Here is a 19,279-nt window from a genome sequence, read left to right on the forward strand (position 1 = left end):
ATAAAGTTGTAAAAAGTATCGAAAAAATTCAGGCTTAATACTATCAATACTAAAACTAGTTCTCATTCAAGCAAGTATCGAACTTTGACTAGTCCTGAACAGTTTTGGAATGATCTTAAGCTTTATCAGAGCTAGCACAAGACCTCATTGTAACATAGAAAATATCATGTTGAGAATTACAGTCTAATGTTTTTTTTTTAATTAACATTGTGTTTGTGAAATTGGAATCGAGCCATGAGCCAATTCCTTAGAATCAAAATTGAGCTGTTTTTAAGTATCGTGACCTTTAGCCTGGAATTGCACCAGACTTACTTAACTCTATGGAAACAATCAGGTGACGGCGCTGGGAAAAGTCACTCGTCAGATCTGTGGAGAGGCGAGCCCGCTCACAGACAGAGCGCATGTTTTTCACAGAACTACGAAACTGTAACTGAATAAACGCATGGATAAAGTTAAATACAATCCTGTGGAACATTTCCGGCAAAGTAACAACATTGCCGTGGAGACAGGCAAGCAATGGAGCGCCAGAAAAGCGACATAGCGTGCCTTTAAAAACCCCCGGAGCTCTGATTATTACACTTAGCTGTTTACAAAATATACTTAATGCGCCTTGTCACATTTGGGTGCAACGGCCTGTGATTCACCCGCCCCACTGAGGTCATGTGACCGTCATGTGCAGCCGCAGCACACGCACCAAACGCAGAAATGATAATAGAGCCATTTGAACAGCCCACCGGTGGAGAAGGCGCCCCTTTCTGCTAGTGGCCTATAAAAAATGAATGATACCGTGCTATATTTTTATCAGCGTGCCGGAGGACATGTATGAAGTAGAGCAGCAAAAACGCTTCTATTCGGTTCCTCTTGCCACGGAGCGTTTGTCGAGGGGAGAACGCCTGTGTGGGTTGTACCGTTGGAAGAGAAAAAGAGAGAGAATATCACGGTTATAAACGTGGAGGAAAACGAGCGGTGTGTGAGCTTTTTCTGCTGGTGCACGGATTAACACACAGTTCTTGTCTTAATCAAGAGTTCAATTTTATCCATGTTTTTGTTTTGGCGTAGCAATGGTTTAGTCCCACTTTAGAACAGGTTTAGCCCTATAATTTAGCCCTGGAATTAGAATTGTGCATTTAATTTTAGAGAGGGATTCAGTCTTCTGCAATAAACTAATTTAAAGGTCCACAACCGATCCTCTGTCAGTGTTCAGTTCAGACTTAAGAGGAAGAAATGTTATTATTTTTCTTGTTTTAAATGGCAATTATTCAAAGTTTGTATTGGAAATTAACATTAAAAGACATTGCATTTGCTTTTAATAAGACAAAATACCATCAAATTGCAAATTGTGATCACTCAATACGAGGGATAACAAAATTGTATACATTTTTTTGCCATATTGCCCAGCACTACTTGAAAATGTCCTGTTAAAGACCTGGTTTGGATCTGATTACTCAGAAAGATTGACATTTTCTTAGTTTTGGCTACAATGTGTGAACAATTCTGAAAACTAAGCTAAATTATAGTGAAAGATAATGCAAATACCTGTCTATTTATAAATTTAAGATGAAATCCAATGAAAACTTGACATATCTGGAGTTTAGACCTTTACAAACCTGTTCTGAAACGCATGGGATTCTTGTGCTTATATTCCAGACTTCTCTCAGATGAAAAAAGAAAGACAAAAGTACAGCGTAAACTGAATCTTTGACTTAATTTAAATACATAAATCACCAATCTAATCATGTCATCAGAGAGCTCTCAGTTAGATTTGTACATGTAACTGTGCGTCTCTAACTCAAATCAAGATAAATACTCAGAATTCAACTTATTTTAATGTGGATATTTAGCTTTTGCAGTGTATTATCTCTGGCTTATGCATTTAAAGTGAGACTGTGAGCGCCACCGGAATAAAGAGGCGAGCGAGGCGGCGCCCGCGGTGTCCGGGGAGTTCCTGTCAGAAGTTTGTATGCAGCGTCCATGCAGTGGATTCACACGCGCTTAGAATGGAGCAGGTGTGAAAAGGAAAAGTCTCTCCATAAGACACGGGCGGTTGACATGGAGACGTTAGCCCGCGATCGATGGACAGCGGACGGAGCGCTGTACACGGGGCGTCCCAACAGAATCGCATCAAGGACGGAGTATGAAATAGTCAAAAGTCAAATGGAAGATGATGAAAGTGTTTTGTATTATTCAGGGATTTGGTTCTTTAGTTGTGTAGTCGATGGTAACTTAGATTTTTATCAAGCTTATAATAGGGCTCTAAATCTTAGACATTTAGTACCGTATTTTCCGGACTATAAGTCGCACCTTTTTTCATAGTTTTGGACGGAATGCGACTTATACTTATATTTATACTTATATACTTATACTTATACTCCGGAGCGATTTATATGTGATATTATTTGTAATTTTCACACTTGCAACCGCATTTCATACTCTTCTTCTCTATTATGCATTTTTTGTTGGTGCGACTTATAGTCCGGAAAATACGGTAGATTAATCGATCAATGTTGTCTTGCTCAACCAACATTTATTGATTTTAAAGCATTTATATATTACACCATCAGAACTGAGAACACATGTAGTGAGTTATTTGGGATTGAATCGTGAGTTAAACTAAATTCACTGTTTACGAGTCATTTTTTGTATAAATAGTTGTAATTCCGTGGTCTTGTGGGTGCAGTTTGGTACAGATACATGGTCAAATTAAATATATATACTTTTTAGTCGACTAATTGATGCACAGAGCAGGTCTTTAGTCGACAACAGCCCTTGATTATATGAAATTATATAGACAACATCAGAAAGGAGAATGCATGGAGTGCGTTAGCTGGAGTTTTAGAAGGGACTGGACAGTTTAATCTGAAAATACTGTTTTCTGATACTTTTTAGTCATTTTTGTGTAAGATCCTAATCATTTTGAAAGCTATATCGCCCCTGTTTTAGTTGATTAATTGATTGCACAGTGCATGTCGACCAAGAATGTCTTTATTTGACTAAACAACTGCTCCTGGCGGCGACTTATGCAGTTTATTACACAATTTTGAAGTCCTCTGTGTTTTTAAAGTCCATTGACTGTCACCAAACGTATTAACCAACTCAAAATAGATTGTATTTTTATAATTTTTTTGACATTTTCTCTTTCACGCTAGTACATTTTTTTTCTATCCATGACATTTTAAGTAACAAAACTTTAACTGACATTACTTAACAATAGGGCTGGGCAAATAATGAGATCCAGTCATTTCTAATATATATATAGAAGAAGACAATGACTGTTTATAATGGCCAAATCAACGATCCCAATCTCATAATAATTATCAGGGCAAATTCTAAAATGGAAACCCACTGTCTCCCTGACCTCTCGCAGGTCTAGATCACACATTTAGCTCTTCATGCTCTCCTCATGTGATGCCCACTCGCACTTGTTGGAACATTTGAACACTGGCCCCGTCTGTGTAGGAGTGTTATTCTGGTGTGAGGCAGCGAGACGGCCAGGACGTTCTTGTGACCACCAGTTTTCCTTGCTGCGCGCGAGCAGGGAAAAGCATTTGTGTGCCTCGAAACAACAAACAAAAAGAAGAAATCGTCAGGGGAAAAAAGGAAGGAGAGTGCAAGAAAAGCATCCAGTACACAAGGGGAGCTGACAGGTTGACAGGTCTGCTGAGAGGCGCAGAAACAAACCGATAGAGACAGTAAAGCTTTACAAGGGTTAGGAGCAGGATGAGGAATTGATAAAAACCAAGGAAGCGCAGATGGTGAACTCAAAAGCTGTTGGAAAGGAATGGCCTGTAATTCTGTTCATCAAAATATGCAATAACTCAACAAAAAACATTCTTTGTGACATTTCCAAGTCTAAAAATAAGAAAAGTACCGTAATTTAACTTGTCTATGCTGTAATAAAGGAATATCTTATCTTATCTTAAAGTAAGCCTATAAATGACATAAGCACATATAATTATAAGCAAATTAATATGATTTTTGAGCTACACTGAGCGTCATTGTCGCCCTACTTATTCTGCAAACTAAATGAACAATAGGGAGTGTCCACGACCCCCGGACAGGTGTTTTTGCATTTTTGCTAAAACTAGCATCTGTTCAAATGCTTTGTCCAAATCAAATGCATAAGTAAAACCACAAAAACTACAATTGTAAATCTGCAAAAGGCAACATTTGAAGTGCATAACTTTTCTGATTGAAGCTCTGGTACCAGCTTCATTCATGTTATTGCTTTGTCAAGAATGTTGAACAGTAGTTTAATCGGTTGATTTAGACTTTATTTGAAGGGACAACGTATAGAGACATTAAGCTGATAAACACAGAGATGTTCTTCACCAGATTCTGGCTAAAAAGCTAGTTTCCATCTCCGTTCCACTCTCTGTATGACATACCATAGAGTATGTTGTAAAAATGCACTTTGTGGATGTTAACCATGGTGAAAGGGTTTGAGAGGACTAGTTAAACAATGGGAATAAATATGCTTAATGCCTTACTGTGGAGAATGTCAGGCATCTTAACATCTCCATGAAGACAAACAGGAAGCAAACTCTTCTAACGTGAAGTGACCTGTTCCCTGTTCTCCGTGTTTGTGTTGCTCTGCTTTATTTGTGCTCACTGTTGCAGTTTTGCTGATGTTTTATCGTTACAATATCGTAGTGTGTACCAGTTTACAGTCATGTGTTATAGTAGAAAAAGCTTCAGTTGTAGTCATCTGGACTCAGTTTGAAAAAATAGACGTTTCGAGCTCCAAAACTGTGGCTCCGCTATGTCGATGATACTTTTGTAACAATCAAGGAACAAGAGCTGGAAACCTTCTCTGATCACATCAATGCTGTGGACCCACATATCAGGTTTACAAGAGAAGACGCTAAGGAGAATCGCTTGGCCTTTCTTGATTGTTCCACGATCAGAGGAGAGGACGGGAAACTCCAAATAGAAGTATATAGGAAACCTACACACACGGACCAGTATCTGCTCTTTGGCTCCAACCACCCACTACAGCACAAGCTGGGGGTGATCAGAACCTTACAACACAGAGCTCAAGGTGTGCCCACCAGCTCAGAGGGCAAGAAGAAAGAGGAAAAACATGTCCGAAATGCCCTCTCAGCCTGTGGTTACCCCGCTTGGGCTCTCAACAGAGTGAAGAGAACCAAGAAGCAGGACAAAAGGGAAACTGAACAGAGAAGGAAGGGTGTTTCTATCCCTTATGTGTCTGGCCTCTCGGAAAAACTGCAGAGAATTTTTAGACAACACGAAGTCCCTGTTTATTTTAAACCAGGAAACACTTTAAGACAAAAACTGGTTCACCCAAAGGACAAGTTGCCGACTCAAAAACAGAGCAATGTAGTTTATTCGATCCAATGCAGTGAAGAAAGTTGTAAAGAACGTTACATAGGTGAGACGAAACAGCCTCTACACAAGAGGCTTTATCAGCACAGAAGAAATACTAGTTCAGGACCTCAGAGCGCCGTGCATCTCCATCTTGAAGCCTCTAATCACTCGTTTGAAGACGGTGAGGTGAAGGTTTTAAGCAGGGAGAAAAGATGGTTTGAAAGAGGAGTCAAGGACGCTATTTTTGTTAAAAAAGAAAGACCTTCTTTAAACAGAAATGGAGGGCTTAGGTTTCATCTTCCTGTTATTTATAATGGGATTCTGAACCCCTGGAAAGGTAAAGGACATTCAGATGCTAATCAGGTACTCAGGGTGGTTGAGCCAGGGTCTCACAAAGACAAAGAGGTTTCTAATAGCCCATTAAGATTCTGAATAGGCTAGCTCGGTAGATACAAGGGGGAGTTTCTGTTGAAACAAACAACTCTTTCTACTTCAGGAAGGCTCCTCCCAATGGGCGGGTCTTACCACAGAACAGTATTAATATCGGAGTTCTCGACCTAAATTCTGTTATTGACAATGACTCTTGGATGAGAGTCGAAACGTCTATTTTTTCGAACTGAGTCCAGATGACTACAACTGAAGCTTTTTCTATTTTTTCAAACTGAGTCCAGATGACTACAACTGAAGCTTTTTCTACTATGGAACACGCCTGGACGAATGAGGGATTACACCGACATAGTCATGTGTTATGTGTTTGTAGCTGTTTCCACGGGCAGTTTTACACAGCACCACTGAGCACTAGTCGTAATGGAAATGCAATCAGGGCTGAGCGTGGCCACGAGCACAGAGCCGATCCGAGCAGAGCCGAGCCGAGCAGGACTAATGAAAAAGGGCAATAGTGCCACTTTAAATGACCAAAAAAAGAAGCCGAGGATGAGAGTGCGGTGAATGAATCAAGGCTCTCGGTGAAGGATGTGAATGAACTGACAGTGCAGCGGGTTTTATTGAGAGGGGGATAGTGTGTGACGGACAGGTATCACACACAGAGCACCCAGCAGATCAACACAATGTCAGGGTTTATTTTTGTGAAACCGCATGGAAATTCTGTCTGTACTGCAGCCAAATGTTGTCAAATTCACTTAAACCAGTCACATCATTTATAGATTATAGGTCGGGGGACTGGGCATTGCCAAGAACCAGCAGTATCCTGGTAGTAGCCACAATACAGATGTGTTAAAATATGCATGAAGGTTTGTCAGTATTAATAATGTGAGTTTTGTGGGTTTGTGAGTGCTTAGGACGAGTTACACGGAAAATCAAGTACCCCAGCTTTAAGTGTATAACTCTGCAGTGTACAATGAATCGATGTTGTTTTGAAAGTACATGTACTGCCAAAAATATACTGAAATCACCCTATAGCAGCTTGTTAGTGTCACATCAGTATTACACAACATCCAAGTACAATCGACAAGCTTGACAATTTGTACAACTGTCTTTGATACGCCTTCGTAATCTCACTTACGCGTTTACTATACCAACATTTGAACATAGCAGTTTCACGATATATGAATTTAAACGGCAACATGCAAAATCCAGGATACAAGACACAAGAATAACTGATTACACAGAGAATTGAGTTCTGGCATTAGAGACTTTCAGACCAATTTAGAAAAAACAACAGTCAGCAGCACTAACGTCCTCAGAGGGCCCCTGGGCTAAAAATAATCCAGCGATTAAGGCATTTGGGCTTTCAAATTTGTCACATAGCTCGGACGCCTGTTTAAGCCGGCAACGACAATGACTGACACATAACAAAGACGAATTAAAGTTATTTAATTAATACAAGTGTTGTACTCGGCTATTTTGAAGTGAAGTTTTCAGAAAGTTGTTGACTACCCCAAAAAAACTCTTGAAAAGTTTAAAGAAAATCCCTCTTCTTGACATTTCTGTCGATAGAATTCAAGTTTTGATTGACATAAAAGCTGCCGTATGTGTTTTGAAGGAAGAGAAGGGCACACTAGAGACAGTTACTTGTTTTTTTAGAGTCCTGGAAACTGTCAATGAGGACGGGAATGAGTGCACGGTACAAAGACAGAATGGACTGATGAAGCTTTGGAGAGCCAGAGTGAATGCCAGCTATTGTTGGAATGTCGTAGCAACACGGCAACGCTGCAGGAGCAGAAGGGGGAGGCGGGGGCCGCGATGGGGGTTAGTGAGTTTTAGTTTTGTTTTAGGTTTTTTTTTTTTTGCTCTACTGGGCTTGTTCTTGGCCAATGGTGAAGCGCTGAAGTCCGTGTTGGCACTTGGCAAACAGTGTGGGGACTTTAACGCTTTAGTTAGTCTTTTTTTTATGTTTCTCCAATTATGACTTTTAGTTTGGTGGGATATTAGCCTAGCTGTGGTAAATATTTGAATATATTTTTAAATTGTTCCATTAAAAAAAAAAAAACGGAAAAAATCCCCCAAAAACAAGGACCAGAGGGAATAATAATAATAAAATAAAATTGAGTAAGAATTTTGTAAATAAAATTAAATATAGAATTCCAAAAAATATTTCTCACATGCACCCTAATCTTTACACCAGTCAAGTCTCAGTTTGTTAAAAAAAAGTTGAAAATGACAGGAAGTGGCACTGAAAACATGTTGACGACGTCACAATAGACACAGAATTCCGTCCATATTATTCAGGGAGCATATTATGCCCAAAGAACACATTTTTCCTGACTCTTTAAACATTAATTAAACACAATTAAGGTATTGCCATCTATTATTTTTTATCAAATAACCACCATGATGTAAATTAGACGCACTTGTGTACAAAGTGACACGAACAGTTATGGAATTACCTTGTGTCATGTCATTGTTTTCAACCAGGAAGTTAAATTATAAACCACAGACCTGCTAAATCGGGTTATGATTTGTAAAGATGTGTGTCTGCTTTAGAGAAATGAGAAGTCAAACTTTCCATACACACTTTAAAGAATACATAGATTAATGTGTTCTGCTTGATCAGGACTGTTTTTCTTTTTAGTGTGCATGTTTTTGTTTGATGGATGAAATGGGGACTATAACAGTGCCAAAACAGTGCAGTTAAAATATGCAGTGAAATTCTATCTTCATTTGTATCTTCCAGTGAACAAACCAACAGTACAAACGCATACATTAACTTCAGTATCAGCAGTGACCCTGGTTTGACCATCTTTCTAACCCTCTGGGGTCGAAGCTCCTCCTCAACCTCTCAGTTTTATCCCTGAGAAGACGACGTACCACTGAGACACAATGCAACGCTTCCACAAATTCAAAACATCATCAAATACACTAGAGGAGCTCTGAATGCAGTGTCTTTTATCCAATTTCACGTCTTAACTTCCGACGGACAAGTTAGACACATAAACTTGAGAGCAAACAGTTCCCTTGCTGCTTTATGAATAGTTTGTTATCCATATTACCTGTCAGGAACTGTGGTTTGTGTAGTTTTTAAATACATTTTAACGTATTTATTCTACTTCTTCTGTGTTCTTTCCAGGATCCAGCTGGTATTTTTGAACTGGTCGAGCTTGTAGGAAATGGCACGTATGGACAAGTGTACAAGGTAAGACCATTTTAACATGCAAACCTTTCATTTGGTTCATTTTACTGAAGTCCTGAAATATGCTTATTTATGCATGTTAAAGGACATATTGTACATATTTACTTTTAACCGTATTATAACACACCTGGCTGGAGTTGTATTTAGCTTCATCCTGAATCCGGTTTAGAACGTCCTCTCCCTCCGAGCATCAAAAACACTCCATTCTGAATTTCCCCGATGTCATATTCCACCTATGACATGGCTGTGAGATCTTAATGCATAAATCAACGCTAGACTCACATTTCTGCTGTCAAATCACAATCATTACAACTGTGAGGCTGCCATAGCATGTCAGAGGCAAGCTAGCATTTGTTCATTGCACCGATATAGTTCCCTCTGCAGCCAGTAGATAGCGCCAAAAATCAATTATTGCAGTGACATGAAGCTATTTTGTTTTTTGTAAACATTTTTTTAGTTCTAGAACGCGAGATCCCAAAGTAAAGGTACACAAGAGCATGTTTAAAGCTCATAAACCATACAAATACTGCATTATATTGCCTCTATAAAGCGTTTAAAAAGGCTGCTAACCATACATAGTAAATATTAAGGGCTTTGTGTGTTATGTTGGTCATGACATTTTAAGTTTGACAGAATTTTGGGTGTGCTAGCCTCGATTTGACCTCCATCTTATTTCCTGTTGCACTATAACAGCACAAGATTCACAAACGCATGAGCTGAATTGTAATGTTGTTAAGTATTAAAGGCAGTTATTTATTTTTTTACAACCTTTTTTCTTTTTCTTTTTTACTTTTATCTCAATAATGTTGTTTTCACACAAGCCCCTTCATTAGCATTCCCCCTCTCATCTCAGCGGGGGGCACCACATTGGACCCATAGGAGCCACTTTTTGCGTTTAGGGAAGTGTCGCAGGAAGGAAGCTGCTGTGGTGAGCGGGTGATGTTGTGACATCTATGCTGTGTGTCTTTGGCTGTTTCCTGATGTTAAAACTATATATACATCAACAATATATTATCATGTAGAGTTTGAACTTCCCGTTGGTGAATTAATGATCGATTTCCTGTTTCTCGGCACTATTCTGACACTCAACAGGAAGTGGCCTGGTCGTGCAAAACATTCAGAAGCACGAGCTACAACAAAAACGCCTGCAATTTTAACTGTTCATTGTTCAAACAAAAAATTATAAACTGCAGAGACAAAATAAAGTAACAAGCACAGAGTTTGTTTGTAGAACACAATTCGTGCACATAGTAATTCAAAGTGCTTTGCAGGAAACAGGAAATGATGCATTAAAATAACAATACTCCATTTGGGTTTGATTAATCTACCAGAAGCAGTACCAACAATACCCTAAAAATATGGAAACTATTGAAACTAGCCTTCTCATTTAAGGAGGTATCTATAGTGAAGAATAAATAAATAACAGATATATCAGATCTAGTAAAATACGGCATGAACGTACCGTATTTTCCGGAGTAGAAGTCGCAACATATACAAGTTGCACTGGAGTATGAAATGTGGTTGCAAATGTGAAAATAACAAATATTATCACATACAAGTTGCTCCGGAGTATAAGTATAAGTATATGAGTATAAATTTAAGTATTAGTCACACCCCGGCCAAAACTATGAAAAAAGTTGCGACTTATAGTCCGGAAAATACGGTAAAATTTACAAAGGAGCGTTTTTAATCATCGTTGTGGTGTCGAAATTGACATTGAAGTACATTGAAATATCGAAATCGAGTCGGAAAACGTAGTATTGCATCAGCGCTGGTCGTGATGAAACGAGTACTCAGTGAAGTTACTCAAGTACATGTACGCAAAGTATCACCACTCCCCTTTTTTACCACCGAGCACAGCCCTTTTTACCGATGCGAGCGAGCGTTTAATGGACCCGTGAGTCAAGGTTAGCCGACGACGTGGTGAAGGCGGGCTCGCTGGTGAATGGATGAGGCGAGGGGTCACGCAGAGGTCGGAAACGGTTGCTCGTGGAAATAATCTGACAGCCCGGTGTGTACGGGACAAGGAGGCGAAAAAAAAAAAAAACACAAAGCGATTGGGAACAGGAGAGCCGGCGTGTGTATCCGGTTATTGCTGACTCCAGTCTTTTAGAGCGAAAGTCACGGCTCATTTGCTGGCTGACATTCAGACGCTCTGCTCCTGTGCGTTATACCGAGCTCCACACATCGCCCGTGGCAACAGGACCGGCCAGCTGATCGTTTTCACTCAGTGCAGAGTTGTACATGGTTGATATACTATTTTATCCGCTGCATACACTTGTCTATTTGGCTTTTTTTATGGCTGGTCAGTGTAATTCTATTAGAACAAGCGACTTTCCTACGTCAGATTCACGTTGTTTGTTGAATTGTGCTTTACGTTCATGACGCTGTACTTTTTAAACTAGATGCTCTCCCCAAGTGTCAGGATTAGGACTACATGTGCTGTCACCTTTTTGTTGATCCAAAGCAAATAATGTAGATTCTAAGTTATATACTATATTTTCCGGACTATGACTTGTACCTTTTTTCATAGTTTTGGCCGAGGTGCGACTTTTACTCATATTTATACTTATATACTTAGACTTATATGTGATATTATTTGTTATTTTCACACTTGCAACCGCATTTCATACTCCAGTGCAACGTAAATGTTTTTTTCTTCTCTATTAAGCATTTTTTGGCTGGTGCGACTTATACTCCGGAAAATACGGTACATATTTAGATTTAAATGTAGTTGTTTTAAATTTTTTGATTACCGGTAAATGTCTTTTTTAAATGTGTTTTTTATCATTTGTGTGCTGCTACTTTTTCACTTTGCCTTTAAAAAGCGGTTTCAATCCCAATGTGTTTTACCTGTTTAAATAAACGTTAATAAAAATAAAAAGAATAGTTACAAAAGGTGAAACATTATATTAATTCAGTTTTTGTTGGGGTGGTTTATGATGTCTACAGCTTCTTTATTGTCAGTTTATCTGTTAATGTTGTTATTTTCTCACTATTTATTTCGCTTTTACCATTAATAATAAAAACACACACACATATCAAAATTATACAGTGAAATATTCTCCTAAGAAGGACAGACACGTGATTTGTGACTCCCCAAATTGGCCATTTTTCCCTTCCTCTTGCAGTTTAAATTGTATTTCAGTGTGCACAAACCTATACACAGCCTTTTATTGTGTCTGAAACCAATAATGTGAAAATAGGTTTCGACTTCCTGTCCCCAGATATGAGAATGTTGCAGATAAACGTGTAACGGTATCTGCATTCACCATAACTATAAGAGGAAATGTAATCCGGACCAAATCACCAGCTCAAAGTGCTTTATAATGTTTCGCTTGAGATACGGGCGGTCTCATCTGCTCCTCAATAGATGCTGGGACGCCTCATACATAAAGATAAAGGAGCAAAAATGCCATCTATTTAAGATTCCTGGTGCGGCTCGGGCCTCAGTCGGAGCTGCCCGGAGAGGATCAACATCTTGTGCAGGTGAATCTGGGCGACGCGCTCGGATGATAAATTGACCTTCAAGTCGCTGGATATTAACAAGCGGGAATTGTTCTAGCTGCTTCCTCAAAACAATCTTAGACACTTGTTAGATCCGAAAGTATGAGACTGAAAATAGTTATTCAGTTCTTCTCACATTAAACGATGGTTCCTTTCATTTTAGCTGTCTAAAATTCAATTTTTTCCGTTATTTCAGCTTCTACTACTGCTTTATCTCACTACTTCCACTATCACTGCTCTAACGTCACAGCTACCGTATTTTCCGGACTATAAGTTGCACCTTTTTTCACAGTTTTGGCCGGGGTGCGACTTATACTTATATTTATACTTATATACTTATACTCCGGAGCGACTTATATGTGACATTATTTGTTATTTTCACACTTGCAACCGCATTTCATACTCCAGTGCGACTTATATATGTTTTTTTCTTCTCTATTATGCATTTTTTGGCTGGAGCGACTTATACTCCAGTGCGACTTATACTCCGGAAAATACAGCATTCATGGTTTCAGGCAGATAATTACTTCCTGGTTTGAATCATTTTGTAATTCAAAAGCTATGATATTTAGATTTTAATTGAGCTATTCCTAAAACAACGTAGGACTTGTCGCCATGTCAGATCCTTCAAAACAAGAGGGAATCCTTATACCTGAAACCCGGGATTCCCTAAAAGTTCTACATTAGCTTGACATTCCTTTTTTGGTGTGCATTTTGTTAGCAATTGTTCATTTTCTATCATTTATCATTTCACCTTTAGGGTAAGGTTAGGTGTCAGGATCAACCGTTCAGTGAGTTGCCATCACCACATTGTTTTGCACACCGAGCGGACTGTTCAGTTGATAAAATAAACTGTACAGCTATAAAAATAGTCTCCAACAATCAAGGCAATAGCGGCGAGCGTAAAGCGCACTCTTTAAAACGACACTAAACAACACGTAAACGTATACATTGCGATACAAGTATAATCAGAGTGCATTAAATAAACAGGGAAATGCAGTGACTGGAAACGGTGCAGATGCTTTTTTACGGTCGCAGCGGGCGAGCGAATAAAAGCCCATACGGCCCCCCGACGCCACCGCTCCGTCTCTCTCGCTCGCTCTTATCCCTTTCTACATCCTCCTCTTTCTCTCCCCTCTTTTATCTCCCCCTCTGCTTCTTTCTTTCTTTCATCTCTTTCTCTCTCTTTCTCCCTTCTGTTCCTCTCCTTATTCCCCTCTCTCCCCTATCCAGACCCACCCTTGCTCTTTATTTCCCCTTCTCTCTCTTTGTCTCCCTCCATTCCTAATTACCCTCTCTCCCTCTCCCCTCCCTTGCTCCCTTCTTTCTCTCCTTATTCCCCTTGCTCCCCTATCCAGACCCACCCTTGCTCTTTATTTCCACTTCTGTAACTCCCCCTTCTCTCCCCCTCCCCTCCCTCTTCCCTCCCTTGCTCCCTTCTTTTCTCTCCTCCCCCCACCTGTCTTTCTCGCTCGCTCTTTTCCCTTTCTACATCCTCCTCTTTCTCCTCCCTCTTTTATCTCCCCCTCTGCTTCTTTCTTTCATCTCTTTCTCTCTCTTTCTCCCTTCTATTCCTCTCCTTATTCTCCTCTCTCCCCTATCCAGACCCACCCTTGCTCTTTATTGCCTCTTCTGTGACTCCCCCTTCTCTCTCTTTGTCTCCCTCAATTCCTTATTACCCTCCCCTCCCTTTCCCCTCCCTTGCTCCCTTGCTCCCTTGCTCCCTTCTTTCCTCTCCTTATTCCCCTCTCTCCCCAATCCAGACCCACCCTTGCTCTTTATTGCCTCTTCTGTGACTCCCCCTTCTCTCTCTGTCTCCCTCCATTCCTTATTACCCTCCCTCTCTCCTCCCTTGCTCCCTTCTTTTCCTCTCCTCCCTCCCCCCCTCCCTCCCTCCCTCCTCTCTTTGCTGCTGTATCTGTGTGTGTTTGTCTGCCAATGGTTAATATTTTAAGAGCACTTTGCCTCAGGAGGAGCAGGAGTGGATGTGTCCTGTCGTTAAGAGGAAGAATAAGATTGGTCGCAGTGCTTTCTTTCCCCCGCTCGCTTGGAGACAGTGCAGTCAGTGCCAGCACGAAACTAACATCGGAAACGTTTGCCAAAATAGTAGGAACTTGTGTGTGTGTGTGTGTGTGGGGGGGGGGTCATTGGTCATAATGGACACATCCTTGAATTCTGGCCTCTAGAGGTGGGAGAAAGCATTTGAAAGCATTTTGCATTAAACTTAAGCTTATTATGTGGAGCACTAAAGCATGGTCAAGAGAGGTGTTTGCCATTCATCTGAAAGGTTTATGGTTCAATTCCGTATAACTGTAATGTTTGTAATTTACATAAATGCATTATGTATAATACAGAACATTATATAAATCAAATGTAATGCAGACTTTAGATGCACTGTCTGACTTTGACAATTGGCTGAATGTCTCTCCTTACGCTCGCAATTGCATCTGTCCTGAAACATTATAGGTTTGATTAACGTAACATCTAAAGTGCACGTTGCTTAAACTCAAGCTGTGGAGCAGGTAACCCCCAATTTACACCTGACGCTACAGCGAAACTGTAAGACACAGCGCCAGAGACGTCCAAGCCTCCTGCAACCTCCGTATCTTCAAACACAATCAAACAGGTTTGTATTGCTTAGATTTACAAGTTGGTCGAATGAAGTAGGTTTTAAAACGATAAAAAGTTGACAAGAGGGATATTACTTTGAGGAGCAATAACAAACTGTGCTTGTTTCAATGATTAGCGTTTGACGTCGTAAAATGTAACAATACACATTCCTGGATGTGACGCACATTGTTTTACGTCACTGTCATGTTTTTAGACTAAAAGGCAGTTTATTTTGACACTGTGGGCCTCTTTTCTGTATTTTTCTCGCTGAAAATCTTGGAGATGCTCAGTTGATGCAAAAAAATTGGAACTCTGACGTAATGTGAGAGAACCATAAATGTGTTGCTGGTGCAGATTAGTCCCATGTTAGAATTAGCTTTATTTTGATCTGATGCTTTGTTAATATCTCTAATATCTCTATATGTAAAAACTGGACCTCCGTTATCTCGAGTTTCTGTTGCTGAATCAAAGAAACAGTATAAAGACAACAGAATACCATTGTCTGAGGGTTTAGTACACATACAAATACAAAATACTAGAATAGAGACTGTTTATCACAATATGCTATGGTAAAGAGGCCAAATCACAGCAGGCGTTATATTTCATCCAGGACTGGTACACTAGGGGTGTGGTCTCACGTAACAACAAGCACATAGAAACAGTACACATCATCACAACTCCACCAACATCATCAGAATGAGTGACAGCACATGAAAACCTTCACTCCATCAGGAATGGTTTGACTTGACAAAAACTGTTATAAAACGCAACATCCAACAAAAGTTCTTCAAATCCAAAACCACAGTTGTTGTCGGTTGAAATGACTTTAGTTTGCTTGTTGACCAAATCTCTAACACCAATGAAAAGGTTCAACATTTGTGAATTTTCCGTTGGGTTATTTCTCAAAGATGTTGACTCATCCACACAGTTATTGACACGCCCTCCGTCCTACGACACGCTCTCGTATTGTTGTCCTATTTATCGAACACGGCGAAACATCAGTCACAACCCATGCATTTAATGTATCATATCTTGCCAATACAGAGCACTATGACGTGATTTGTCGCCTCGGTAACATGTCCTTGCATCCATCAATGGGAAAAATGACTCGTCCGCAGGCAGCGCGGATACGCCGATCAATCAATCGGCCGATCAATAACGCCACTGTCCAGCCGTTTGGGAAGCGTCCCGGCCGATAGCTGACGGTCATCCTCCCGATCGATGGAGTCACAAAAGTGCGGGGGGGAAAAATCCACACGCAAGGTAAAAAAACGGGTTAGAATAGACGGAGGATGCATAACAGTTGGCGAAACAGAGGAGGAATCTTAACAAGTAACATGAGGAGGCTGGAAGTGAGAGAAGATGTTTAATTATTCATCAATCCCATGTATATGCTATTTATGGGGATTTTTACAGAAGCCATAGGACGCTGTGTGCTGCCTGTAAAGCTGCGGCCCTAAGTACTGTTGTGCACGAGGGAGGTTTCAGGCTAAAACGTCAAGCACAAGGAAGAAAAACGTTATTATATATTGATAGGCGGCGCACAGCAGTCGGCGGGAACGAGATGGACATTTTAGAGCGTCGACTTGGCCGTGTTTTGCTCTCCGAGTGCAATAAATACGTTCGAAAAGATGACAACTTTCCAGGACAACGGCGCGGGTGGCATTTGCGAAAAGCGCACTCCAAAGCAAGATTAGTATCATTTAACTAGATGGGGTAATTCAATCGCTGATAAACCTGTTATCTTGAGAGCGCAGACACTTAACTGCAGCAGTACTCAGCACATTAGCGGGCCTCTATTACCACTGACGCAAAAAACCACGTCCTATGTCGTCACGCTATCCCAGCATGCACCGGCGGCGGGGGATTTGCATTGAAACGAACGGCGGCAATGATCAAACTTTACCGGAGTGTAAGAGATGTTTTTTTGTGCACCGGGATGTAGAAATGATCATGCGCAGGGGAAAGATAGAGAGTTTTACTGGATTGACGAGAGAAGGCAAGTTTATTTGTAGAGCACATTTCATACACAAGGCAATTCAAACAGGAAAAATGCATTAAAATCACAAAGAAATGACAGAAACAGAAATACAATAAAATTAACTAAATAAAGAAATGATTTAAAAATAACCTAGCCAAATCCAAATTTATCGGACCACATTGGCAGGCATTCCAGACACTCCTTCCCATATTTATTTGACATTGCAGCATAACAGGCGTCTCCGGGATGGACACATCACTTTCACATTGATTCTTTCCCATATCTGCACGCTTTCTGCAAACTGCACAAGTGACAAATGTATTCCTGCTTTGATTTGGGTTCAAAGCGGTCTCGTTTTCCCACCACAGTTACTAATGCAGTCACGGGAGCTCTATCGCTGCACAATAAGACAAAACATATCGATCTCCAGCCGAGTTTGTATTTATTTTTAATCAAAGTAGTCTCCTCTTATCACTCCTCTATCTACTCTATCTACCTCCTCTAAACATTTGATGCATCAAGGAAATTCTCTTTGCAAACGGTAGATATGCATTTTTACAGCAATGGGTTTAAAAAATAATAAAAACATCTGGATAATTATTCTTTAAGACAATCATTTACATTTTTAATAAGGCGTAGCACATAAAACGAACTTCTCGCAATAGAAGACGGCTTCACAAAACCTTAAGGGGTTGTTTGGTAGTTTTGAATAATTAAAACTGTTGTGGTGTGAAGTCAAATACAACAGCACAGCTTAGGCAGAGATTGTGCTTCTGGCCACAACAGTTTTTACAAGTGTAGATCACTCTCGCTGTTGTGGATTGTGTTAATGTCACGATAACACATTTTGAAGCACGATATATGTTGCTACAGAAAAAAATATCGAAACCACTTTATGCCAGTAAGTGCGGGTTTAAGCATACTGTATTAAAAGGCATGAGCTGCGTCGAATAAATTGCAGAAAGAACCAATAATTAGCCATCAAAGTCACTTATTTAAACCTCTGCAGCTCAGATGTCGTCATGTTACACGTCAAACATAGTTCCAGCTTTCTTTCATGATGATGAGTCAGCGTAGTTATTATCGAGGCGTGTTTTTGTGTTAATCTGGGCACAAATCTTTTTGAAGGATTATTTTGAGCCGTAAACTTCAACCAACAATGAGCGGCAGCCACAAAACCACACGTTCCTCAGAGTGAGAAGCTTGCGGGTTCTATTCCCACGCCATCCTGCCTGCCATTCAGAGTTTGCTTGTTTTTTCCATATCTCTGTTGGTTTTCTGTAGCTACTCTATAATTAAGTATTATATGGACTATACAGACTCTAAAACATATACATTTTTATGAATACAGCTGTATTATTAAATCAAAATGTCAAAAAAGAATAAACGATTTCTGATTCTCATACATAACACAATTTATTCGTAAATATTCTCTATTTAGAAATCTTCAGTCACCATATTTCAACCTTTATTTGGTTAATAACACTCTCAGTGTACAGGATAAATAAATGTTTGACCAATTGAAAAAATAGTCTAAACTTTATAAAGCACTGAAAACCATCTTTTGAGCAGGTGTTTACTTGATTTCTTTTAAACAGACTATTATATTTATACTATATTTTCATAATGAAGCAGGCACAAAACAATGATTATCTTGTTACTATGGTTTTCCCAGGTGTCTGAATGAACACCAACACTTCCTCTTGTCTTTCTTTGACCTCAGTTTTAGCTCCTTGCCTCTTCTCCTAACATTGCCTCCTCTCCTCTCCTTACCTTACCTCCTCTCCTTACCTTGCCTCCTCTCCTTACCTCCTCTCCTCCCCTTACCTTGCCTCCTCTCCTCTCCTTACCTTACCTCATCTCCTTGCCTCCTCTCCTCTCCTTACCTTACCTCATCTCCTTGCCTCCTCTCCTCTTCTTACCTTACCTCCTCTCCTTGCCTCCTCTCCTCTCCTTACCTTGCCTCCTCTCCTCTCCTTACCTTACCTCCTCTTTTTGCCTCCTCTCCATACCTTACCTCCTCTCCTTACCTTGCCTCCTCTCCTCTCCTTACCCTACCTCCTCTCCTTGCCTCCTCTCCTTACCTTGTCTCCTCTCCTTACCTTGCCTCCTCTCCTTACCTTGCCTCCTCTCCTTACCTTGCCTCCTCTCCTCTCCTCACCTGTAGGACTTCAAAGTTGTCTGCTTAACCAGCTTTATCTGCTTTACAACCACAAAGGATTGTGGGAGTCTGTCACTTGCACCAAGTCTCGTTTGATGCCGAGTAC

General features: G+C 40.2%; 1 protein-coding gene across 9 annotated transcripts in view; it reads left to right on the top strand.

The window, feature by feature from the left end:
* Positions 1-19,279, top strand: part of LOC140370736 (TRAF2 and NCK-interacting protein kinase-like) — a 101,180-nt gene that overhangs the window by 13,001 nt on the left and 68,900 nt on the right. For all 9 annotated transcript variants that reach the window (XM_072457955.1, XM_072457956.1, XM_072457961.1 and 6 more), the window contains exon 2: positions 8,852-8,917. In XM_072457955.1, coding sequence (XP_072314056.1) covers positions 8,852-8,917 — 66 coding nt within the window. The remainder of the gene's footprint in view (positions 1-8,851; positions 8,918-19,279) is intronic.

This window comes from Eucyclogobius newberryi, unplaced genomic scaffold, assembly GCF_026437365.1.
Source record: "Eucyclogobius newberryi isolate DKJ021-1_F unplaced genomic scaffold, fEucNew1.0.hap1 SCAF_21, whole genome shotgun sequence".
In the NCBI taxonomy this organism is placed as follows: domain Eukaryota; kingdom Metazoa; phylum Chordata; class Actinopteri; order Gobiiformes; family Gobiidae; genus Eucyclogobius; species Eucyclogobius newberryi.